General features: G+C 35.2%; 2 protein-coding genes and 1 pseudogene across 2 annotated transcripts in view; all 3 read left to right on the top strand.

The window, feature by feature from the left end:
- YME1L1 (YME1 like 1 ATPase) overlaps positions 1-11,274 on the top strand; it is a 43,141-nt gene extending 31,867 nt beyond the window's left edge. Inside the window, exons 13-19 of the mRNA XM_016131487.2 lie at positions 690-802; positions 1,853-2,008; positions 2,600-2,751; positions 3,370-3,496; positions 3,588-3,661; positions 4,308-4,394; positions 10,791-11,274. Coding sequence (XP_015986973.2) covers positions 690-802; positions 1,853-2,008; positions 2,600-2,751; positions 3,370-3,496; positions 3,588-3,661; positions 4,308-4,394; positions 10,791-10,934 — 853 coding nt within the window. The 3' untranslated portion in view covers positions 10,935-11,274. The remainder of the gene's footprint in view (positions 1-689; positions 803-1,852; positions 2,009-2,599; positions 2,752-3,369; positions 3,497-3,587; positions 3,662-4,307; positions 4,395-10,790) is intronic.
- LOC107503344 (centromere protein K) lies at positions 6,249-9,089 on the top strand. The gene is given in 4 exon segments (XM_016131488.2): positions 6,249-6,834; positions 6,836-7,013; positions 7,016-7,190; positions 7,192-9,089. Coding segments are annotated over 4 exon segments (630 nt in total). The 5' UTR covers positions 6,249-6,627; the 3' UTR covers positions 7,262-9,089.
- On the top strand, positions 7,641-9,089 carry LOC107503345 (annotated as a pseudogene).
- Positions 11,275-27,226: the final 15,952 nt, after the last annotated feature.

Genomic DNA, 27,226 nt, shown 5'->3' with positions numbered 1-27,226 from the left:
TCAAAACTGTCACATATTACATGATTCCATTTATATGAAATGTCCAGAATAAGTAAATCCATAGCAACAGAAAGTAGATTAGTGGTTGCCAGAGACTGAGGAGAATGGGGAGTGACAGCCAGTGGATATGGGGTTTCTTTTTGAGGGAGGATGAAAATATTCTAAAATTGTGCTGATGGTTGCACAACTCTGAATATATCAAAAACCACTGGATACGCTTGAAATTCTGTGGTGTATGAATTGTATCTCAGAATAGCTGTTAAAAGGACCATCTGACAACTTATCACAAAATTTCGGGGGGTGTAAAGTATTAGTTTGTCTTTGCCTAAAACTCTATTTTAACATTCTTTATGTACAGCAGTTAAGATGGATGTGTAGTTCTCATCACAGATTGCTGTAGAATTATTTGTTCCTTGACTGAGTGACTTGCATGTTTTTGTTTCTGAGATCTGTGTACTATCTAGATGTACACGAATATCTTTGTGAACTTTTGTTCTGCCTTCTGGTTATTGAAACTATTTTGAGCTGTGTTTTACAAGGAACTATCTGAATATTTATATTCAAACTCCGTCTAACCTTTGGTTGCCATTGTCTTTCCATCCTTTCTGTAGGATGTGAGTCCTATTTATTTTGACTTTCAGCATAGTCAACTTATTAATTTATATTTTCTTTTTGTATTCTTCCTTTAGTGCCTTAATACGTCCTGGTCGTTTTGATATGCAGGTTACAGTTCCAAGGCCAGATGTAAAAGGTCGGACAGAAATTTTGAAATGGTATCTCAATAAAATAAAGTTCGATCAGTGTAAGTCTTAATTTCATGATATAAACATTGTTATTTTTATAAAAAGCTAATATATCAATTCATCTTGTTCATGGTCCCTAACTGATAAGTGTCTCAAAAATACCAGTTCTTTTGTACATCTCTTTTCCCTTCGATTTATGTTCTCTTTAAAAAAGTTCATTTCTTAATTAGTCTGTATCCAGGAGATCTCCTAATTTTGAATCTTGATTCTAAAAGTTTTCTTTTGAGTATTCAGATAGACAGTACTTGGAGATGAATACATAAATGTTCTTTAAGGTGAATGTAAAATATAAAAATAGAAAATGCACCTTTGTATTATGAGCACAGTACCTCATGATATAATCACTCTAGGGCCACAAGAGGGGACACACACTGTAAAAGTAAACATGTGGAAATATTGCGGACCCACCTCAGTAATAAAAGCAGCTGTTACAGCTGTGGTATTTTCAGAGATATCTGAATCAATTTGTAAAACCAAAGGGGGTTGAATACTTGGTGGTGGAAGGAAATTTAATTTTGGTTGGTGAATACTAAATGCAATATACATATGACATTATTAAATTATACCCTTGAAACTTATTTTATTAACCAATGTCACTTCAGTAATTTTAATTAAAAAAAACCAAAAAACAAATATGTTGTGTATAATGAGAAGAGCTTTTATGCCCATAGTTTTTCGAGAAGAAATTCAGAAAACAAAATGTTGTCTATATGTATGCATTTTCAGTTTGTGGTTGGGCCATTAAACAGTATAGGTCATGATGGGAAGCTTATTGTCTGGTGCTCTACATTTGTTTTTCACAAAGTTTTTTAAATTTGAGAACTTCTGCAGTTTGTCCCAATGGCAATTTTAATGGCATATTTATAAGCAATTTTGGCTTTTTCCTTTTAGAATTTAATTTAGTAAAGTGAGTTTTTTAGTTTAAGATAAATATTTTAAATTACAGTTCATGATAGCTGTTATCTTTTTTTTTTCTGTCGGAATGTGAGTTCTTTGTGAAGAGCTTTCCATTAGCTGTTTTAGAATTTGAGTATGTTTTATCTACATAGCTGTTGATCCAGAAATCATAGCTCGAGGTACTGTTGGCTTTTCTGGAGCAGAGTTGGAGAATCTTGTGAACCAAGCTGCATTAAAGGCAGCCGTTGACGGAAAAGAAATGGTTACCATGAAGGAACTAGAGTTTTCCAAAGATAAAATTCTAATGGGTAGGTTTTCCTTTTTTTCTACCTTATACTATTCATTATGTTAGAGAATAAATTCTTCATTTTGAGAGAAAGGTTATCAAAAAGAAAGGTATAGGAATGTGCAAATGTGTACTTGAACATAGCAACACAGTTTGGCCTCTTATAGAACAAATAAAGCTTACATAATTATACTTTTGGGGGACATAGATGCTCATGATTTTGCTCTTATCTGAGATTGCTGATAAAAGGATAGTTAATTTTCTTTTTTTAGTATTTACTTTTTATTTTAAATCTTGAATTGATTTCAAAACAGATTAGTTATGACATTCGTGTTAAATTGGAACCTTATTTTCTCAAAATAGAATTAAGCATTCTCTTTTGGTATATGAATTAAGATGATAATTTTAACAATTTTGGTTTTCAACTGATAGGCTGTTGTAGGTAACATGTCTTGTAGAGTGAATTCGACTCATCTTTAAAAACTTTTACTCTTGTTTAAACTGTTAATAATATTAAATTATTATGTTACTCTAAAAATGACTTTGAGGCAAATGAATTTAGTTTATTTAAATGTACCTGGAGTATTTTATCTACTTAAATGTTTATTCTTAGGGCCTGAACGTAGAAGCGTGGAAATTGATAACAAAAACAAAACCATCACAGCATATCATGAATCTGGTCATGCTATTATTGCATATTACACTAAAGATGCAATGCCTATCAACAAAGCTACAATCATGCCACGAGGGCCAACACTGGGACATGTAAGTACCTCATAACTTTTTTTTTAATAGTGCTCCCCAGAAGCTTATGTAGGAAATTGCTAATGAAAACATTTAAAAAGAAAATTCAAGAAAAAAGAAAATTCAGCCACATCCTAAGTTTGTGGATACTTTTTAACTTCCTGAACTGTCTTGAAATCATAAATACTTGTGAAATTTATCTGATAATAAAGAATATCCTTAATATTTTTGATACTGACATTTACGTTCTGAAATTTAATTCTGGAATGACAGCAAAGAATAATTCTTAAATATATAATTGTTCTATTCCCCCTAGAAAGAAATATGTACTTGTTCAGTAGTTTTCCTAAGATTTTTCTCATTAAGTACAAGTTTATCATATCTTTTTAAATATACACACTTTAAGCATTTTTGTAAAACAGAAGGAAGATAAAACAGTCCCATTAAAGGATTATCTACCTATTATTTAGAAAATGAACTTTCATATTATACAGAATGTTCCTTATTTTATAAATTGCTATCTTTTGAGCTTTCAGCATCATTGTATTCATAAGATATAAGAGCCAAATGATAATTCTGGTTATTAACATAAGTGTTTCAAACTGTTTTGGATCGTTTCTTTGTTTTTCATTTGTCTAGGTATCCCTGTTGCCTGAGAATGACAGATGGAATGAAACCAGAGCTCAGTTGCTTGCACAGATGGATGTTAGTATGGGAGGAAGAGTGGCAGAGGAGCTTATATTTGGAACTGACCATATTACAACAGGTTGGCTCTAAAGAATGGCTTTAGATCACATTGTTTGCTGATTTAAAGATATTTTTATAACTGGAGTTCTATGTATATTTTAAATTCATAGGTGCTTCCAGTGATTTTGATAATGCAACTAAAATAGCAAAGCGGATGGTTACCAAATTTGGAATGAGTGAAAAGGTATTGGCTAATTTTAATTGTTTCTCATATGTCAAATGATATGTGCCAAGTGTCTCTGTGAGAGAGGGTTCACATAAATTGATAACATTTACTTTTCCACTCTCTCATTACAAATGGATTTGTCCTAGCTTATTCTAAACTAAAGCTTATATTCTGAGTAATCAAATGTAGCATTCATTTTCTATTCTAGCAGCTTGAACAGTAGTAGTTACTATTTCATGAGTTAACCAAATGATAAGACGAACTCTGGCCTTTTCTATTGATATGACATAACAGACCTACTTGCTGCATTTGCCATGCATTACCCTTTTCATATATTTCCCTTTCCTGCATTATCACTGCGGTTCCATGAAGCAATTCTAGTACTCTGAGTTGGGAATTTCTGGACTTGGAATAGTTGCCCAGATTTTCAAAGAAGGTACTCAGAATCATACTTATGATTTAAAATTTTCTCTCTTGCTCACACTTAATTTTAGCCTTATACCTTTGGAAGAATGATAGTTTCTTTGCCCTTAGGGCATTTTTATATTGAATTTCTTCCTTGCTCCTTATGAAATTTGTTTTCATACGTATAGGATAATACTTTTTCTGTTACATTTATTAGTGTTTTGGGTTTTTCTATTCAATTTCTTTTTATTCTTTTTAGCTTGGAGTTATGACCTACAATGATACAGGGAAACTGAGTCCAGAAACGCAATCTGCTATTGAACAAGAAATCAGAATCCTTCTAAGGGTAACGATCATATTTTTCTATGCTTGCTTATTTAGTCATAAATAGTAGGGTGCTTATCCAATGATAACCGAAGGCTTTCATTCTTTAGAAATGTCACTATATGTAATAAAGATAATAGATGCACCATTGTAACCGTGATTTAAATAAGATGGTAGAGAACCTCTGGTCATAGACTGGATCTTTATTTTATTCTGGCCATAGGCTAAAAACAATTTATATCAGTGATTAGTTCTACTGTAGCTGCAAAACCATAAGAGGTATTAGAATGGAAGATATTATTGATTCTAATTGTTTTCCCACTGTGACATATATTTATTCAACATATGTTATTATTTGCTTGTGCTCAGAATACAGAGAAAGCAAAACAAAGGTCATTTCCCTGCAGTATCCAGTACAGGTTAGGATGAAGGATGTGTAAGAGTAGGTTCAATGATCTCAGTAGGTTGTGTGGTAAACTAGTATGATGGAATGATGGGTACTTGGAGTAGGGTGGTGAAAGTGGAAATTGAGAAACATGGGTGGGTCGGACGGACTCTGATATAGTGGAATCAGAATGCCTTTGTTTTGATGTTTGTGAACTGCTAATTAAAATGTTAAAAAAACAATTTTTTAGATTTCTGGTAAAATCTAATTGGTAAAATCACTGTATAGACAAATGTGACACTGCCAAAAATGAACTGTTAGTAATGCCGTTATTCATGAACTGATAAACTTAATCCTAAATCACCTTTGGAAAGGCAATTGAAGGACTTAAAGTGGCAAATATAAGGTAGATTGCAAAAAGAAAAAAGTGTGTGGAAATCAAGGATCGACTGTAATAATTCTGTTAACAGTTGTCACAAATTGACAAGTGAGTATATTACCAAGTAATGTTAACGAGACAAAAAAGAGAAAAAAAGGGGTTCGTTTGTCTGCATACATCTGTGCCAAAAAAGAGATACATGCAGGTTTTGTAGCAAAGAAAGTAAGGTTTATTTAGAGAGTTGCAAGTCCTAGAGACAGGAAGGCTATCGCTCAAAGGCCTGGGTCCCCGGGTATCTCAAGAGTATAGATTATATAGGGAAAAATCAGTAGTCATGGAAACTAAGGGAGTTGGGATCCTGGGTGCTACTGATTGGATGATTGGAGGGGGATGAGGTAATTGGTCCTCGTGTTGGGTTCTGGAATCAGCTACTGTGCCATCCTGTCAAGTCCCTTCAGGTCCCGTGGCCATTGGGGTTGTGCCTCCACCGACCTGGGACTGAAACACATCTAAAGCCAAGATGTTATCCTTAAAAGTCTACTTGAAACCTACTGTCCTTATGATAATAGACCTGAGGCTTGGTTAATCTTATATCTTAAGGCCTAATGATTAAAAGAGCAGGCATACAGAGGAAAAGGATGGGAAAGAAAGCAAGTGAGTCACATTGCCATTATTTGGGCAAAACAATCGAGTCAGAGGAAAAAATACTGTGCTAAAGAAATGAAGTTTGCGTGTGGTTACTGTAAAAGAATGGAAAGGTAGATCTTTTCTGGCCATTCTAGATTGAATAAATTGGTGAAATCAAGAGGGAAAAGGAGAAAATGTCCTTTGTAATATGTATGCTAAATAGACAAATAGATTTCTATGTTCACAAACCTTATGTAAAAAGCAGATAAATACAAAGTATACTTTAATTTTTTAAAGTAGTTTTTTTTTATCATTGTTCTATGTGGTAGATTTTTTTTTTTTTTTTTAAGGCAAGGCAACCTTTGGTTGACCTCACAGATTGCAAGGACCTTGTCATTTTGCAATCCTTTATTTTTCTATTTTTTAATGCCTATAGCACCTGGTCTTTCTAGGTGGTCTCCCATCCAAGGACTAACCAGCCCCGACCCTGCTTAGCTTCCGAGATCAGACAGGGTTGGGCTTGTTCAGGATAGCATAGCCGTAGACGTATATGATAGATTTTGAGGTTAAAAATAGAACATTTGAAAGTACAAAAGAGTTATCTTTGGGAACCAAGCATTTAAATGCTTTAATATTTTAGGCATTTGCTGCCAGGGCTGGCAGTTCTCAGGATATGGAGCTGCAGCCCCAGTGGTGGTACCCTGACCTCTCGGGAACTGCATAGCCACCGAGCAGCCAGGCCTTGAGCCCCATTCTCTGGCTCTAGAATCCCACAAATAAGGAAACTGATGCACAGACAGTTAAGTGACTTGCCCAAGGTCACACGACTCTTTTTCTTAAAAGGCTAAGAAAATCATATGGCACATGTCAGTGAGTCAGCAAGATTTTATCCAGATAATACTACAGCTGTATAAGACATTTCAGATACTAAAGAACTTACTAAAAAGTGTGGAAGAATGTCAGAATAAATTATCCCTTCTTGGAACCGAGACACTCACTGATTCAGATGCTCAGCTATTATTATTACTTATGCAAGTAAAATGTTTATTGGCTGAACTCAGTCAATAGCAGGAAAGAAACTCCTGAAATGGTTCCACTGAATGAAGAAGAGCTAGAACCATTAGGAAAAGAAGAGTTCCAAAAATTGACACATGATCTTGAATTGGTATTGCTATTCAGTCAAAGAATGAAGGAAAAGTTCAAGGAAGACTTTGAAAGGGAGCAGCAGTGGTTGGATGAACAGCAACATATTGGAATCTTTCTGTACTACAGGATGAATTGAAACATCAGGTTGTGACTGTTTTTGAATCAAGACTCTCTGAGCTGAACACTAAAGTTCATGATACTTTTCAAGAGAAACTGTCGATTACTTTGAGCGAGTTTCTAGAAGACCGCTTTACTCTCTGCCTCATAGAAATGTTGAAAAGAGAAAAGTATTCAAGAATCAACTGCACAGCTGATAACTCTACATGAAATGTTAGATATTATTTTAAAGTGATTATGTGTTGTTCTGCATGATCTACATGTCAAAATTAGTGATTCTTTTTGGCTACTATATATTGAGCCACTCCTGCGTAAAGGGATTTCCTTGAGACATGCAGAAGATACAACCTGAATAAAATTAGAAGAATTCCATCAGGAAAAGGATGGTCTGTTTTTCACATAGTACTTGAAGATTATCTTGCTTGTTTTTCAAAGATAATGGAAACACCGAGTATTACTTTTACAAAGAACATCATTTGCAAGCCAAAACACACAGTCCATCTTCCTTTTATCCTTAAAATGACACATGCTGTCATAACACTAAATGGTCCTTTCACACTGTGCTGGGAGCTAGGCTCACAGCCATCTTTGTACCCTGCAGTGCTCTCACAGGAATGAGCATGGATAAAAATGAGCTGGTACAGAAAGACAAACTCACAGAGCACATTGTGCTGATATGGCCGCAGCCATGAAAACAGTCATGGAACAGGGGCATGAACTCTCCAAAGAAGCGAGAAATCTCTTTTTCATAGAAGAGCATGGTAGGCGCCACTTTTCTTGACATGTCATCTCCAGCATTGAACCGAAAACAGGAATGCACAGCAGCAGCAGATAGGTGGAGTACAGCTAGAAGATAGGGGCAGAACCGCACTGATGATGTACAACTGTTAGATAAATATCTTATTCCCAGTGCTACACAACCAGAAAGTAAGGTGTTCTATTTGAAAATGAAAGGAGAATATTTTAGATATCTTTCTGAGGGTGACATTTGGAGACAGACAAACCACTGTTGAACTCCCAGCAGGCTTACTAGGAAGCATTTGAAATTAGTAAGAAAGTAATGCAGCCTACACACACAGTTCAGCTTGGCCTGGCACTGAATTTCTGTCTTTTACTATGAGATTCTTAACTTTCCTGAAAAGGCTTGTAGCCTGGCAAAAATGACATTCGATGAAGCAGTTGCTGAATTGACCACACCAATGGAGACTTGTACAAAGACAGCTTCCTGATCATGCAGTTGCTCAGGGACAGTCTCACTCTGGACGTCGGAAATACAGGGGGATGAAGAGATGCTGAGGAGGGAGAGAACTAATGTCTGTCGTGCTTTGTGATCTTGTCACTTAGTATCCTCTACCTGTCATTTTGTGAGATTAAAAATATATCTACTGTTGATTTTTCACAGCCTTAGCCTAGTGAAAGTGGTCCATGGGATAAACAGTTGTCATTTGTATTTCAGACTCAGATTGGTCACATAAATGCCACAGCATTCGGAAGGATTGTTTTGATTAACACTGACAGGATTGTTGTATGTTTAATTTTTTTTAAAAACCGAACATTGTGATTCTGAGGGTTTATAACTAAGCAGAACTCTTACTGGTAGAAAAACATAGACCTGAATTATGTGTAACTTTTTGGAAAGTTTAATCTATTATCAAAACAGTCACTGAAATACAGCTCCATTGTAGAGTTGTATAGAAAGTTATAGATTATATGGCAATGCTGGGACTTGGAGTGAGACACCTGTCATTTGCGTTAGAATTTGAGGGTAATTCACAGTAAATCTGCCTTTCGTTCAGGGCTTATAGACACTTGACCAGTTTGGGCTGCTGTCACTCAAAAGTTCATGACCACAGATGTCCACAGTGTCTTCCTCTGAGGAAACTCGAAGCCTGAAATTGAAATTCTTTATGGCAGATAACTGGGTTATGACACCAAGAGAAGGCCCAGTGCACATATCACACGTGACTGAAATCCCCTTCTACAGTGATACATTACTCATATGCATCTTGTGCTTCAGTAGCAAAATCTGTTTTCCTTGTAACCATGAACAGACGAAAAAAAAAGCCATTTATTTTAGGAATGGCCTTATCTGTCTCCTGGGTAATACCTTGGAGAATATTGGTCTTTAGAGATTGCCTTTCACGGTGAGGAATACTCAGGCTTTGGGTTTGGCCCAGCTCGGGGCTTTTAAATTTCTTTTCATTGTCCTTCTTGATTGTGGACTTTGGTTTCTCTTCTCTCTTTAAATTTCTGTCCTTCTACTACTTTACATTTTTTTTCTTGTAGAATTCTGTCATTGTCTTTTGTCCACAGTTTAATACTATATGGGCAGGGATAGGGGTCCTGGAGAGTGAAGTTGATGATCACTTTGGTGAGCAGGTCTTGTTTCAGAGTTGAGAAGAGCTTCCAGCACCATAGCTCTGTCTTCCAGTTCTCAGTGTGCTTATTACTCTTCAGTCATACCAAGATCTGAATCAAAAACAATATTTTTAAATATCTGTGACTTCTCCCTGATAATGCTTGTTAGTACCTGTCACCAGATTTCCCAGCTATACTCACCCAGCCAAGTTCACAGACGTGTTTAAACAAGACCCTATAATGCAGGGAAATTTCATGAATACTGCAGTGGGGAGAATCAGGAATACCCGGGCCTTCCAGTCTCACAGTCCCCCACATCCCCTGTAACATTCCACGTAGCTTATAGTTATCTGTCCATCTGAAATGAGAAAAGAAACATTCATGTACTGATGAAAACAAGCCAAAAAAAAAAAAAAAAAAAAAAGAATCCGTTTCTAGCTGAAGGAAAAACATGCAGTTAAATACTTGGCACTTGAAAATGCAGTAGTGAATGTGGAACAAGCCTGTCTGTCTGGTAACTCCTCCTTGCTTTGTTTTTCCTTACCAGTATTCTGCATCACATTTGCCTCTGTGATGGTTATGTTGTTTATCAAGCACACCTGTGGTTGTGAAAATAATAAAGCAAAAAAGAAAAATTCCCGGTATCGGTGTATACTAGATTTGTGTGTGTCTGGTTTCCACTTTATATGGAATAATCAGAGAAAGTGTAAAAAATTCAAAAGGTGAAATAAAAATGTTATCACTTTAAAAAAATAATTAAAAAAATAAAAATGGTCTCTTCACATTCAAATCAGTGTTTTGGTGTTTTAAACTGAATGGACAAGATTGCAAGTAAAAATACTCCAGACTTAATCATTATAAAACATTTAATATACCTTACTTTCGCAATATTCTTTGGAAAATTCTCTGTTAATTTCTGATATTGCTAATGTAATATTTTTCTTTTAAAATGACAGTTTCTCATGCATTGAATTCTATTTGGTATTTACCTCATTTAAATTTCAAAATTTTAATGAAAAGACTGTAATTTGCAGATGGTTTTAAAATTGACAGTATCTGATGTAGAATGAAATAATTTAAAATTAGTAAATCTGTTCAATGTATACTGCCTTATTTCTAGATTTTTAAAAACTGAAACATAAGAATGGATAAAAGTAGAAAACTTAATGTATATCATATAACAAGTGATATATGTTAAACCCCTTTGATTCTGTTAATTGTTAATCTTTGTGACTTCTGTAAATAAAATTTACTTATCTAAAAATAAATTAATTGCTTTCATATTTTATAAATAGAAATGAATAGATTTTGTATTTTTTAGAGGACATAAAGTTTTTTTCTTTTTTTCAGTGGTAGTTTTTGCTTTTAAGGTTTCTGCCTCTTACATACTTGCTTTTCTATTTCAGGACTCATATGAACGAGCAAAACATATCTTGAAGACTCATGCAAAAGAGCACAAAAATCTAGCAGAAGCTTTATTGACCTATGAGACTTTGGATGCCAAAGAGATTCAAATTGTCCTTGAGGGGAAGAAGTTGGAATTGAGATGATATTTCTTTAAGTGGATGCACTGCTGGTTTTACTGCGAGAATATTAGTAGCACTGCAGTAGTCTCCTTTTGCAACGCCTTTCGCCCATTCATGACTTGGTATCACTCAAGGGTGTGAGACACTTTGTCAACCTTTTGTCACATTTATCTAAGTTGGGTTATTCTCACGATGACACCTATTGCAAATCAGCAACTCATAACAAATATGTTAAAGAAAATAAAGAACTATCAGCATTGAAAACAGCTTGTTTGAGACATGTCAATCAGTTAAGTTGAAAATAAGATTTTATGGTTGGTTACGCTACTAGATGTGAATAAAATTGTGCCTTTAGCTCCTTTGATGTATTTTTGTGTAGTAAAGTGAAATTGTTGACAGTTCGTCTTTATTTCTAGGTAGTACCATTTATCTTTGATAAGGAAATGATGCTATTTGGCTGTTGGTAAACCATAATTCTACATCAGTGAAAACTTCATTAAGATGTACTTAATTATGCTCTAGATTGTTTATATATAAAATGTTTTTTAAAAAATCTTAAGAGTAGAGAATTGTAAACGTACAGATACAATCAGAATTTAAGTGGTTATAAACTTTTAAAAATGCAGCTTGCATTTTCATGGTCTTTTTTCTGTTTTAACATTACTATCACTGACTAATGAAATTTATTTCAGCAGCAGTATTTTGTTAAATAAACAAGTAACACTTTACATTCTGAATAACTATATAATTATGCTTCATCTTAAAAGCAAAATGAAACCAAAACCTTAGTCCCCTTCAAAGTGAACTTTTGAATTACTCTGTGCTAAAAATGGAAAATCACATTTGCTTTTTGATCAGATTTTACGAATACAAATGTATTTGTTACAGGATTTACAGATAAATTTATTTAACTCAGAAAAGTAATTTTAGAGTACATTGTATTGGTTTTTACAACCAAATTATATTCTTGAAGTGATTTTATTAAAATTACCTACAGTTTTTTAATAACTTCTAAGCTGTATATGGTCTTCATTGAAGAAGTTGCTACAAGGAGCTTACTACATGATGTTCTTGCCCTTTTCTTTATAAATTTAAATTTTGATGTAGTTTCAAATTTAAGAATGTTAACAGAATAATAGAAGCAACTCCCATATACCCTTGACTCAGATTCACCAATTGTTTTTATTTGCCCCATTCTTTTTATTGCCATTTCCTTTTCCTTTCTCCTTCCCTTCCTCTTCCTCTGTGTATATAGGTATGTATATGTACATGTTTTTGCATGAATTCATGTTTCATTTCTCTGGGATAGACTTCTAGGAATGAAATTGCTGAGTCATGTAGTAAGTTTCTCTTTATCTTTTTAAGAACCCGAGGAACTGTTTTCAAAGTAATTATGTAATATGTTCCAACCGTCAGTGTTTGAAGGTTCTGTGCCTTCACATATTCTAAAAAGAAGTACTTCTTAAAAGACAGTCTTTTTGATAAGGCCATTCTGATGGATATTAAGTAGTATGTCATTGTGGATTTAATTTACATTTCCTGAGCACAAGTGATGTTGAGCATCTTATCCTATTTGCCATTTGTATTTCTTTGAAGAAATATTTATTCAAGTATTTTAAATCCTCCTCTCCCTTATGGGTTGTCTTATGGGTTATAAGAAATCATATATTCTGAATATAAGTCCTTTATCAGCTGGATCTTGCTTTATTTTTTATCCAGTCCGCAATCTTTATTATTCGAGTTGGGTTCATTCATATTTAATATGGATGAAGTTGTTTTGAACATCTTCCATTTTGCTATTTTGTTTTTCTAATATCTAAAGCAATCCCTCTTTCCTCCTTTTTTGAGTTACATCTTAGTTGTTGCTCTAGAGATGACGGTATGCATCTTAACTGATCACATAGCCTCTGTCAGAATAAGACAAATTTAATTCTGGTCAAATAGAGGAACTTTGCTCCCCTGTGTATCTTTTTCTCTTTGTGCTATTGTGATTTGTTATATCTATACATGTTACAACTCAGCAATACAGTGACAGAACTACTTTGTATAATCTTATGTCTTTAGTATTTTTATGGGAATGTCTTTATTTTGTTTTTGTGTTTTAAGAATAGTTTTGCTGAGTATGGAATACCTGGTTGACAGTTCTTTGTTTAATCACTTTGAATAGGTTATCCCACAACCCTTAACTTCATTATTTTTAGTGAGAAGGCAGCTATTGCTCAAAATTTTGGTCTCCTTGGGTGATAGGTTGTCATCTCTTCTTGTTTTCAAGATTTATTTATTTAGTTTTGTCTTTTAACAGTTTGGCTATGATGTTTTTATAGGTGTGGATCACCTTGTGGTTTTCCTGCTTGGGATTTATTGAGCTGCTTAGATCTGTAGATTAATGCTTTTCACCAAATTTGTGAAGATTTTGGCCATTATTTCTTCAAATACATGTACCTGTGCTTTTCTCTTTTTCTGGGATTGCCCTTACACATGTTAACACACTTGATTTGGTCTCTAGGATTTTGCTACTTCATTGTTTTTTATCCATCTCTTCAGATTGAATAGTTTCTGTGGATTCTTAAGGTCATTGATTTTTTTCTTCTGCCATCTCAAATTTGAATTTTTCAGTTCAGATCATTGTGTTTTTCAGCTCCGAATTTTTATGTGGTTCTTTTCATATACTTTATCTCTTTATTGAGATTCTTCATGCATTGGATCATTTCCATCATAGTTTTAATTCTTTAAACACAACTTCTTTTAAGTCCATGATAAATCCAACATCTGGAGATACACAGTTGCTTTATAATAATGCTTTTCCTCCTCAGTAAGTGTCACACTTTCTTGTTTCTTTGGTTTGTAACTTTGTTGAATATCAGCTAATCTATCAATTATGGAGCCTGATTTTCTCTCCAAAGAATTGTTCTTGTTTTGTTTAATAACCTACCTTTAGTATATCTGTGAAGTCTGTCTTTACTAGGGTGTGCAGCCACTAATATGTCTGTTCATTTTTTAAAATTTTAAATCTTGCTTCCTAAAGACTGCTGCTGTTTCTGCACAGCTTAGCATTTAGGCAGAGATTGGGTCTGTGTGTGAGCTGATAAGTACATTCAACATTTTCAAGTCTTCCCTAGATTTTGCTTTCTTGTAGGCTTCTCTCTCCCTCCCTCCCTCCCTCTTTCCCTCTCTCTCTCTCTCCTTCCCTCCCTCCCTCCTTTGTGCATAGTTGCAGCCTTTGGCAACCATGGGTGTGTGGATGGCTTAAACCAGCTTCAGTGTCTGCTCTGCACGTCTCTGGTAAATCTGGAGTATATGGAGCACTCACTAAATCCAGATGACTGTTTTACCTCCCAGAACTTTCAGTGAAAATACCTAGCTACACTTTCTGTTGTTTGCTTTAAACAGGAAGGACTACAGCCTCAGGCTAGGGAACTGTTTGCTTACCGGTGGATGCCACTTCAATTTACAGTGCCATTGGGTGAGTCTCCTCTGGCTTTGGAAGCAAACCCTAAGCGTGAGAGTAAGCCATTACGGGGTATCTATTTTTGATATTGTACAAAGGGTCTGTTTAGAAGTATGAGGAGCCTCAGAAGAGTTTGATCTAAAGTGGACCTCGATTTGCTAAGAGATCCCAATAGGTAAGAAGAAAGAAAAGCCAACAAGAATGGATTGCATTCACTCAGGTCAAGGGAGTTGCAGGTGAGAACAGCTGCGGGTACAGAAGTGCCCCTCAGAAAAAGCTTTAATTTTCAGACCCATGCCCCCCCCCAAACAATTTTATAATAATATCAGCCAGATAACCCCAGCTACCCCTTACGGTTTTGACCCTGGTAGGGTCAGCTGAGGGAGAGAGGATGGAATTGGGAAAGAAGTGCCTGCCGTTCATTTCTGCTGTAAGTGGTCATGTGGCCTGGCCTACCTGATTAACTTCTGGCGTTTTTATAGTTATATGGGGCTGGGCATTCTGTTTCAGTGCTTTGTGAGTTAAAGCTACTCTATGGACTTTTTATGACTTGAGAGTAAAGTTTTTCAACCTGGGTTAGGAGAAAAATAGAATATTTAAAAGGTTGTAGTAGATTATGTTGCTTTCTGATTATATCCCATGAGTCAAAAATAGTGGTTGTGTATATTAACAGAGTTTTGTTTGAACACTTTTTGGTGATATAATTCCACTCATGATTTTTCAAAATCTGAAATGTTTGTGTAATTTATCACAGTCGTGGGTTATGTGTGTAAATATCACCTTTAAATTTTTAAATCAACTGTCTTAGTACTTTATATGATTTTTGATAGCACTATATTATGACTTAGTATTCTTTCTCAGAATTCCAATGAAATATAGTCAAAGTTATCAAATAATTATCAAAATTAAACTGTTAATACCAAAAGAGCTAACCCAGGGATCTATTAGAATTATCTATACTATTGCTATGTTACTAATAGAAAAAGAAACCCTTACACATTTATGAGAATGTCCTCTGCTTTTTTTAAAAAAAATTATTATTATTTAGAGTGCTCTCTCTTTAACAGGTTGATAAGAAGAGGTTTTTATTTGTAGGTGCCTCTTAAGGCTCCTGCAGTGTTTAGGCCTCTGAGATCTCTGCTTTGTGGCAGAAAAAAAAATGCCCTTTATTGTCTGGGGAGCTGTATTTCTTTTCTGTGTCCAGCTTTGATCTCTGGGTTCTCCCCCTGTGGAAGAATGTGGAGGGTGATGGGGAACCAAGCCTCTGAAGAGCTCCTGAAATTTTGGTACTGCCTCAGCAGCCTGATGCAGTTCTGGGCCTGCTGCTAGCTCTTGGGTGGTGTGGGGAGGTGTGCTCTGGCAGGGTGGTGAAGGAGGTCAGACTTTGTGACTCAGTTATCTGCCTGGCAATGGCAATTGCTAAAACAGCTGCCACCTTTCTGTATTTTGTCTCTGCCCTGTTTTCTGTCTTATTCACTGGGCCCTGGGTGTGAAATTTACTCATTACCCTGGCAGGACTCCTTGGGGGTGTGTGTTGGGGGGACTTCAAAGAGTGTAAACCACCACCTAATTCCTCCCCTGCATTCTGCAGGGAGTTCTGGGCTACATCTGTAGCATCAGTCTCAAGCACAGGTTTCTGCTCCTCTCTCCTGTCTTACCCTATTTGTCCTCCTCCTGATGCTCTAATGAGCAGATCTCTCAGATGTATTTGTGTACTAAGCTGAGTATTTGCTTTAATTGTAGCTGTTCAATGTATTATAATTTCAAGGGAAGAGATTAAGGGGGGGGGGTTTCTTCCCTGTTATGCCTCTGATGTCACTCCCTGATAATGCTTAATGTTTTGAAGAAAATTAACACAAATGCATTCTATTATTTGTTGCTCATATTCTTTTTAAGTTTTGCCTCTTGTCTGTAAAATCTTTTACAGCAAGAAGATCTCGTTGAGATCCATGGATTGTATTTAGTTGTCACGTCTCTATATCCTGAGTCTGAAAGAGTTCGTCAGTCCTTCCCTGACTTTGACTCTATTGAGGAGTAATTTCTAGTCATATTGAACATCCTCCAATGTAACTTTTTCTGATGTTTCCTTATGATGGGATTCAGATCATATGTTCTTAGCAAGAGTATCACGGAAGTGGTCCTGTACTCTTATTGCATCCTGTGACGTGACCTACAATTTTGATGTGTGCGGTTATTGATGATGTAACGTTGATCACTAAAGGCCATATCAGCCAGGTTTCTCCTCTATAATGTGACCTTTTCACAAAACAGTTAGTGTTTTATGGGGAGGTATTTTGAGATTTATAATATCTCTTCTCATCAAAAGTTTAATTCATTTGCCAGCATGGATTCATGGTTTATTTTCTCCAATGGATCATAATTCGTTATTATCATTTAAAAGTATTTTTCTTTTGGAAATATTCTTTTTTTAAAAAAAATTATTTTAGAAATATTCTTACACGTGCACTTGAAATCTATGTTTTCATTAACCAATGTCACCCTAATGTAATTAAAATAAATCTAGTTTATAGGAGAAAAAATAGAAATATTCAGACTTATAGAAAAGTTGCAAGGAGATTACAATGAATTCTTGGATACCATTCCACAAATGTTAACATTTTACTATATATGCTTTATGATTTCTCCCTTCTCTTGTCTAGATAAATATCAATGTAGGTGTATAATATATAAAATATATAAACCATTTGTAAGTTGCAGACATGATAACTTTTTACTCCTAAATACTTTAGTGTATATTTCCTAAGAAAAAGGAATCATCTTATGTATCTAGTATAATTATCAAAACAGAAAATGAAAATTAGTTCAATGTTAATATTTCATCTATGAACCTTAATTCAGATTTTTCCAATTGTCTGACTGGTATCCACTGTAGAGAAAGAAACACCAAGATGATCTGTTCGGTCCAATTGTCCTGTTTCTTTGGTCTCCTTTAACCTGAGACATTTTCTTGTGTCTTCCTTTGCTTTTCATGACATTTACATTTTGAAGAGTATAGGCCAGTTATCTTGTAGACTTTCTCTCAGTTGAGGTTTGTATGGTGTTTCCTCATAAGTAGCTTCAGCTTATGCCATTGGGGCAGAAGTGTCACAACAGTGATGTTGAGTTCTTCCCAGTGCAGCAGTTCTGGAGGCCCGTTCCTGGTTCCCATTACCGGCACTGTTGACACTGATCATGTGGTTAAGGAGCATCTGCTCCACCTGTCTCCACAAATAGCTTGTTTATCTCACTATTTGCTCACACAGCTATTTGGCACACAATTCACAGACCTTGTGTCCTGACAGGGTACAGGTCCCACCTAACATGAAAGGATAGAATGTTTAACAGAATCTCCAATTTTCTTTACTCGTTAAAATTAAATAGAGCAATAAAACAAAGAAATAAAACTAGCGCAAGATAACTTATTCAAAGGTAAGGGCAAAAGTACAGGAAATGGTGATGATATTTTCACTTTTCCAGCTGGGAGGTGGAAAGTTTCTACTGCTGTAGAGTTTCTACTGCAGCTAGATTACAGAAACATTAAAATGTGAAAAAAAAATTCCTGCATTTTCTCGGGAAATTGAAACCTTCCTTCTGAAAGCACGTGTCTGATTGTCAAGGAAGTGCCTGCACATTAACAATATTGTAAAGGAAGATTCAGGAGGCTTATTTGATTGTTTCAGATCGCTGAGGGAAAGGATTGTTGAAGGCGGGCCTGATTTTGACAATGATTCTTTAATAAATACCAAAAAATGAGAAAATTTTAATTTTACTTCTCCATTACCATAAGATGGCATCAATTTTCAAGTTTTAAAAGTTTGGCACAGGGCTATTTTTGAGGTTTTACACTCTTTTTCTAGATTACAGCTGTTGGATCAGGTTTGGTTATAAGCTTCCCTAAAACATGGAGTTACACTCTTTAGAACTAGGATCACTGCAATGAATAAGAACCCACAGGTGGAATCAGATTTGTGATTTGCATTGGTTGTGTCAAAACTTCCATGTGTGGGGAGTGACTCTAAGGAATAAGGTGAATACTGCAGTAATTTTGCTTACAAATGTTCAATTATTGAGTAAGTTTCAAACTCAAAGCCAAACCTTTACTCATATAATCCCATCAATTTCATTTTTCATGAAAAGGAAAAAGCAAGATGACTCCAATTATTCCCAAGCGAGGCACTGAAATTGATAAAGACTAGAAACCTAGCTACATTCTGAAGATATGGCCATATGTGTTTGTACCAGATTTCTAATGCATTTTTGAGTTCAGATAGCCAAGACCTATAATCAAAGCAGATTGTATCTAATTGCTCCTCTGCTGGTTATTCCAGTTACCCTATAAATGGAATCTGGTTTCTCAAAATGACTACAAAATTGAATTGGGCTAAACATTCTAAGCTCACATTTTCTGTGATGATAGTTTTAAAGCAATTTGAAATTGTGAAATTTTTCCATGTCAGTTTTACAGCTCTGACTGACCCCTGCCAGGTAAGTTTGGGACAAGGCCTGGAAGTAATGAGATAGCATCAGATTATAATTTTTTTCCTACATTAGTTTCCAAATGTTAGAACATCTCTGAAGTACTTAAGACAAAGATGAAATTTATTTCTCATTCAATTGAATAATCCACAGGTGGCCTGGCTTCCAGGACATTTGGATTCTGGCCCTTCATGCAGTTCTCCCAGTGCAGCAGGACTCTGCTTTTATCATTCCCAGCTTAGACGTTTCCTTTCCTCAGCAGCCAATTTCTTCACTTATATTTTGGATCCCATCTTCCTATTCTTTTTCCAGTACTTTTCGGTATTAATAACTTACTAGTATGTAACTTCAGTCTCTACCTCTCACTGAATCCTCCTTTTAGAGTTTAAACATGTTAAAGATTCTCCTATTAAAAATATCTGTACTTGGCTCTCACATACTGCTCCAGTTCTCCTACTGTATCTCTCCTTCACCTCCAAACTCCTTCAAGAATTCTTTGGACTCACAGCACCTATGTTTCCAAATAAAGTGGAAAATATCCATCAGGTACTAAAGCTCAAAGATAGCTAAAAGCTTGAAGAGAAAACACATGATACACAAACACGTCATAGATTGCTGAAAACAAATAATAAAAAACCCTCAAAAGTAGCTAAAAAATGAGGCAGATTCAATAGAGAATAATATAACAGAAGCATTGCATCAAGAAGGCAATGCAATGACATTTTAAAAGTATTAAAAGAAAATAACACTCTCAACCTAGAATTCTATGTCCAGTTAAAGTATTCTTTAAAAAGAAAGCAAGAATAAAGACATTTGATCCATTGTCAAAGAAAAAATTGAAAGGGAAATGGGAACTTATTTTGAAATGAATGATAATGAACACCCATCATATAAAAATTTGTGCATACAGTGAAAACTTTCAAAGGAAGTTTATGTCATTAAAACCTTACTTTGAAAAGAATAAAGGTTTAAATCAATGGCTTAATCTACCATGCTAACAAGTGTGAAAATGAAGAGAAAAAAATTAAAGTACAAAACAAGAAGGGTAGAAGTCAATGAAATAGCAGATAGAGAAATAATAGAGAAAATTAATACAGGTGAATTTGGGTCTTGGAAAAATACAGTAAAATCAATCATTTCTTGATCAAGAAACAAAAAGAATGTAATACAAACAACCAATATCAAGAATTGCACAGGGAGCATACTAGAGGCTTTAAAATAGTGATAAAAAAAATAATCAATTGGCCAATTAGATAAACTGGTAAATTCCTTGTAAGACAAAACATACCAACCTGACCCAAGAAGAAACAAAATATCTGAGTGGACTTCTATTTCTGAAAGAAAGTAAATTTAAAAGAAAACTTTTCAGAAAAACCATGCCCAGATGACTACTGGTAAATTCTATCAAATATTAAAGGGAAAAATGGAGAAACGGTATTAACCATATATCATATATTTCAGAATGCAGGAGAGGAGGACTATTTACCAGCTTATTTCTTGAAGGCAGCATAATTCATATCAAAACCTGAGAGAGACATTACGAGAAAAGTGAATTTCAGACCAGTATCCCTCATGATCATAGAAAAAAATATCATTGATAAGATGTTAACAAAGAGCAATATCTGAAAATACAAATAAGGCATGACCAAATGTGAGTCATCCTAGGAATGCAAGGTTGGTGTCATAATAAAAATCATTTAACATAAATTTCCACATTCAGATTAAAATAGGAAAATGACATGATAATCTAAGAGATAGACAAAAATTAAATGACAAAATTCAGTACCCATTCTTTATATAACATCTCAGATAACTAGGAGTAGAAGGAAGCTACCTCGACCTGATTGAAACAGCTGTGAAATACCTCCAGGTAATTATCATACTTGATGAGATGTTGAGTATCTTTTCATGTTTGTTGGCCATTTCTATGTCTTCTTGAGAGAAGTGTCTGTTCAAGTCCTCTGCCCATTTTTAATTGGATTGTTTGTTTTTGTTGTTGTTATTGAGTCATCATATGAGTTCTTTGTATATTTTGAATATTAGGCCCTTATTGGATGTATTGCTTACAAATATCTCCTCCCATTTGGATGGCTGTCTCTTTTACCTTGTTGACAGTTTTGTTTGTTTGTTTGTTTGTTTTTTCTGTGCAGAAGCTTTTTAGTTTGATGTAATCCCATTCATTTTTGCTCTTACTTTCCTTATCTTTGAGGTCAAATTCATAAAAATCCTCTTTAAGTCCACGGTTTATAAGTTTAGTCTCTATGTTTTCTTCTATGCAATTTATTGTTTCAGGTCTTATATTCAAGTCCTTAATCTATTTTGAATTAATTTTGGTGTGTGTTGATAGACAACAGTCTAGTTTCATTCTTTTGCAAGCAGCTTTCCAGTTTTCCCAGCACCATTTATTGAAGAGGCTTTCCTTTCTCCACTGTATGTTTTGGCTATTTTGTCAAAAATTATTTGCCTGTATAAATGGGAGTTTAATTCTGGACTCACAATTCTGTTCCACTGGTCTGTGTGTCTGTTTTTCTGCCAGTGCCATGCTGTTTTGATTATTGTCTCTTTGTATTTTAATTTGAAGTCAGGCAGAGTGATGACTCCAGTCTCGTTCTTTTTTCTTACAATGGCTTTGGTGATTCAGGGTGTTTTGTGCTTCATACAAATCTGATGATTTTTTGTTCTATTTCTTTAAAAAAATATCAATGGTATTTTGATGAGAATTTCATTAAATCTGCATAATGCTTTAGGTAATAAGACCATTTTAACTATGTTGATTCTTCTAACTGAAGGACATAGAATATCTTTCCATTTCTTTGTGTCTTCTTAAATTTCCTTTAATAGAGTCTTGTAGTTTTCATTGCATAGGTCCCTCACATGTTTGCTGGATTTATTCCTAGGTATTTTATTCTTTTTGTTTCAATTGCAAAAGGAATTATTTTATTCATTTCTTTTACTGACAAATCATTATTAGAATATAGGAATGCTAAAGATTTTTGAACATTGATTTTGTATCCAGAAACTTTACTGTATTTGCTTATTGTTTTCACTAGTGTTCTTGTGGAGTCTTTAGAGTTTTCCGTATAGAAAATCATGTCAGCTGCAAATAGTGACAGTTTAACTTCATTTCCTGTTTGGATGCTTTTTATATCTTTCTACTGCCTGATTGCACTCGCTAGGACCTCCAGTGTTGTATTGAATAACAGTGGTGATGGTGGACAGCCTTGTCTTGTTCCTGATCTTAGAGGAAAAGTTTTTAGTTTTTCACCATTAAGTATAATGTTAGGTGAGGGTTTGTCATATACACCTTTATTATGTTGAGATACTTTCCTTCTCTTCTTATTTTATTAAGTGTTTGGATCATAAATGGATGCTGTATCTTGAAGGCTTTTTCTGCATCTATTGATATGATCACATGATTCTTAGTCTTTATTTTGTTTATGTGGTGTATCACATTAATCAATTTGTGTTTGTTGAACCATCCCTGTGCCCTTGGGATGAAGCTCACTTGATCATGGTGTATAATCCTTTTCCTGTTGTTGTTTACTTTTAACCTTTTATTTTGAGGTCAGTCCAACCACTTTAAAAAATTGTATTAAGAATATAAAGCAAATAAAAAAGAATAATGGTCCAATAAAGTATGTTTTGACCTTCCTGCAGCCACCAAAATACCCGACAGTGGTGTACTAGAGTTAGCTCATACTGGCTCATGAGACCAAGTTGTATACATCTCTTTCTAACTTCTCATTAAGCATCATTACAGTGGTAAATTGTAACTGGTTGGAGTGGGAGTATTTACAGAATGGAAACTAGTAAAGGCTACAACTCATTTAATACGTTGTTATATTCAATTTGCTAGTATCTTATTTAGGATTTTTGCATCTGTGTTCATGAGAGATATTGGTCTTTCTTTTTTGAGTTATCTTTACCAGGTTTTAGTACCAGGGTAATGTTGGCTCATAAAATGAGTTAGGAAGTATTGCCTCCCCTTCGATTTTTTGAAAGAGTTTGAGATGAATAAGAGTTTGAGAGGAATAGGTAATAAATCTGAATATTTCATAGAATTCACTGGTGAAGCCATCTGGTCCTGGAGTTTTATTTTTTGGGAGGCTTTGGTGACCATTTCAATTTCCTACTGCTGATTGGTCTATTTATATTTTGAAGTTCTTCATGATTCAGTCTAGGAAGGTTGCATATTTCTAAGAACTTGTCCATTTTGTCTAGATTCTTAAATTTGGTGCTATATAATTGTTCATAGTATTCTTGAATGATCTTTGGTATTTCTACAATATGTCATAACTTCTCTTTCATCCCTGATTATGTTATTTATGTCTTTTCTCTTTTTTCTTTAGTGAGTCTAGCCAGGGGTTTGTCAATTTTATCAGTCTTCTCAAAGAACCAGCTCTTTGTTGCATTTATTTTTTCTATTGTTTTGTTGTTATTGTTGTTCTCGTTCATTTAATTCTTCTCTAATTTTGATTATTTTCTTTTTTCTTCTGATTTTGGGCTTCATTTGTTCTATTTTTCTAGTTTTTTTTTTTCAATGTAGTGTTAGGTTGTTTATTTGGGCTTGTTCTTATTTTTTGAGATAGGCCTGAAAGGACATGAATTTTCCTGTTATCACTTTTGCCGTGTCCCAAATGTTTTGATATGTTGTAATTTCATTCTCATCATTTCTATGTATCTTTGATCTCTCTTTTTGCTTCTCTGACTCAGTCATTCTTCAGTAGTATGTTGTTTAATCTCAATGCATTTGTGGTTCTTTCCACTTTCTTTTTTCAGTTGATCTTCAGCTTCAAAGCATTATGATAAGAGAATATGGTTGGTATGATTTCAACCCTCTTACATTTATTGAGGCTATCTCTTTGTCCCAGTATGTGGTCAGTCCTTGAGAATGTTCCTAATGTACTAGAGAAAAATGTATAAACAATTGTTTTGGGTTGAAAGGCTCTGGAGATGTTGATGTTATCTAGTTGGTCTAATGGGTCATTTAAGGATGTTATTTCTTTTTGAAAGATCTGTTCATATCTGACAGTGGGGTATTTAGGTCTCCTACTATGATAGTGTTTTGGTCTGTTTCTCCCTTTAGTTCCATTAGTTATTGCTTTACATATTTTGGGGCTCCCTGATTGGGAGCATAGATGTTAATAAGTGTTGTATCTTCTTGATGTATGGTTCCTTTTATCATTATGAAGTGTCCCTCAGTATCCCTCTTTACTTTTTTTTATATTGAAGTCTGTTTTGTCCAGTGCAAGAACAGCTACATCACTTTTCTCTGAACGCCATTTGCTTGGATTACCATTTTCCATGCTTTCATTTTGAGTCTATATTTATCTTTGGAACTGAGATGTGTCTTTTGAAGGCAGCATATGGTTGGTTTTTTATCTTTCATTTTCTGGTAGCCCTATGTTTCTATTATTTCCTTGTCCTTGCGTTTCTGCCTGTTATTTTAATTTGGTGGGGTTTTGTGGGGTTTCCCTTTGGTCCTTCTTGTTTTATATTACGTATCTCAGTTCCAGATCTTTGGTTTGTGGTTACCATTAAGTAAAGGATAGTTATATATATATATACAGTAGTCCATTTTCTTCTGCGTTTGCCTTATCTCCATTCGCCTTTGTGAATTTCGATCCTTGTTTTCTCCCCTTGTCTATTATTGTTTTCTTAAATTGTCCCTTTGTATGCTAAATGTTTATTTCTAACTTGTAATAGCGATTATCTTCTTAACGTTTAAGTTGTAACTCCTTTTTCTCAATAAGGGTTGCACTATCCTGCTTCTGTCTGCCAGCTAGTCATCTTACTCACAGTTATGTATTTTTTGGTCATTTTGTTTCAGGTGGGCTGACCCCTTTCAGTATCCCGTAATTCAGGCCTTGTAGTGGAGAATTCTCTCAACTTTTGTATGTCTGTAAAGGTTTTTATTTCTCCTTCATATCTAAAGGAGAGCTTAGCTGGATACATTATTTCGGGCTGGTAATTCTTTTACTTAATACTTTGAATATTTGGTTCCACTTCTTTCTTGCTTGTAATGTTTGTATTGAGAGGTTCAAAGATAGTTGAATGGATTTTCCTTTATAGGTTACCATCTTCTTTTCCCTGGCTGTGCTGGGAATTCTTTGTCATTAATTATTGACAAATTCAACATAATGTGCCTTGGAGAAGGCTTTTTTTGGTTGAGATAATTGGGTGTTCTGTTAGCTTCTTGCTGTTGAAGCTCCAGCTCTTTCCTTAATTTGGGAAATTCTTGTCAACTTTTAGTCTGAATATGCTCTGTTGCCTTCTCTCTCTTCTCCTTCTAGAATATCCATTATCCTTATGTGGTTTTTCCTGATGGTGTCAGCCAGTTCTTGTATATCTTTCATTTTTTTTTCTTCAAATTTTCTGGTCTCTTTCTTCTTCCTTCTGAGACATTTCTAGATTTCATTCTTTGATATTACTGACTCTGTCCTCCATCTGGTCAACTCTATTCTTTAGGCTTGCTATTTCACTCTTCATCTGTTTTCATATCATCATCTCCAGAAATTATGTTTGGTTCTTTTTTTTAGGTTTTAAACTTCCTCGCTAAAAAACTCATTTTGCGGTTCTATTCTGATACTAAGTTGTTGGAATTGTCAATCTGATTTATTTTGCCTGTCATTGAGGTTTTTCAGGAATGCAATCCTGAATTCTGTCATTTAAATCTCACATTTCTATGTCTTTAATCTTATTTTTTGGAGATTTTTCTATATCTTTCTGGGCTGCCTTGTCACCTTGTAGTTCATGTTGTTTAATGGACTATTTCTTCACTTGCACATTAATGAAAGTGTGCCCTGTCCAGTGCAGCCTGCTTAATACCTTGAGTGGGAACAGTGAGAGATGCCGAAAAAAAAGAGACAAAGGTGGGATCAGGAGGACCACTATCCTCTGATGATGGAGTAGTGGTGCAGTTTTATTTTTGCAAGCTGCTTTTATACAATAGCATACAATTGCTGGCTAGGATAAGATCATCTTTGGCGCAGTTACCCAACCTACATTCTATTATGAACTTTTGCTGTTCTGTCTGTTAGCGGCTATAAGTGTACTTCCCTGTCTTGGAGAAAAACCGCATTGTTTCACGAACAGATCGTACTTCCCCATTCTTAGGAGGATTCGTGGAGGCGAAGCAACCCATGGCTGGCCTTACAGAGTGCAAGGACCTTGTCAGCTTACAATCCACTCTCCACAGAAGTATACTCTGCTTTTTTTCAGAAAGAAGATTTATTATATAGAAGTATCTCTGCAGCCTATTGATAAGGAGGTGGTGTTTTTCTTTTGATTTCCAGTAGGTGGCATACAAGTCACTTGGATGTCTGCTAGGAGGGTAATTCTGCCTTTTTTCCCCTCTCTCTGATATGCTGAATATTCAAATCATGATCAGGGATCCCAGCCCCTGTCTGTGGTACCGGCTGTGGTTTTAGTTTCTGTATGGTTTGCTCAAATTCCCCTGGGGCTCCGTTGTGCTAATTTTGGTAAAATATGGGGTAGAGGGAGGGTGCTCTTTGGTTTGGTGGGTGAGAGTTGCCGCTATCTCCACCACCCCCTCCCCGCCCGGTTCGCAAAGCATCTGCTAGGACACAGCTGTTGCGTGTCTGCACTTAGTTCCCATTCTGCTTTCTGCCCGGATCCCTGGGCTCTGCTGTGTGGAAGTTGCTGATCCCTTAGGCTAGGCTGTTCAGGTAACCAGCTGCAAATTCTCCTCTCCTCCCCCTCCTCCTGCAAGGAACTACATCTGCATGTGACAGCTTCTTTGTTCTCTCCAATCTACCTCTCTGGATCCTGAGGTTCTGATCTTGGGAGCTGTTATGTGCAAATCACTCACTCAGATGTTCTTATGTGCAGGTTGGGTGTTATTTCTTGAGTTTTATTGTTATTTCAAGTGGAGAGATGCAGGGAGATCCCTCACCGTGCTATGCTTCTGAATTCCTTATTGACTATTCTTAATCATGCATTTTTATCATATTGAATTGGGGCAATCAGGAATTCTATAATTGGTTTTTGATTTGTGAATGGATATTCAAGCAAACCTTCCAAAAAAATAAAAAAATAAAAAATATTGGAATACAAATTAGGCTATGAGGAACCCCAAAAGATATAACAAGACACATGGTTTTAAAAAATGTCCTGAAGATGCTGGCTCTAGCTTCAGAGAAAACACACACATCTGTTACTGTTGAAGTTGCATTTTGTAACACTGGGTAGCCTACCAGATACAATGCCTCAGTTATTTGGTCAACTGAGAGCTCAGAACTGGAAATAAACACATGTGAAATTTGTGCAGAAAAATCAAGCGAAATCCCTCCACAAAGGACAATATTAATCAGGGATATGGTATCAAGATTGATGTTCCAAAACGCCATGAAACTTGTTACTCTTATAGGCA

The sequence above is a fragment of the Rousettus aegyptiacus genome, unplaced genomic scaffold (assembly GCF_014176215.1).
Source record: "Rousettus aegyptiacus isolate mRouAeg1 unplaced genomic scaffold, mRouAeg1.p scaffold_m13_p_10, whole genome shotgun sequence".
Classification (NCBI taxonomy): domain Eukaryota; kingdom Metazoa; phylum Chordata; class Mammalia; order Chiroptera; family Pteropodidae; genus Rousettus; species Rousettus aegyptiacus.
This window is presented reverse-complemented; position numbering and strand designations above follow the sequence as displayed.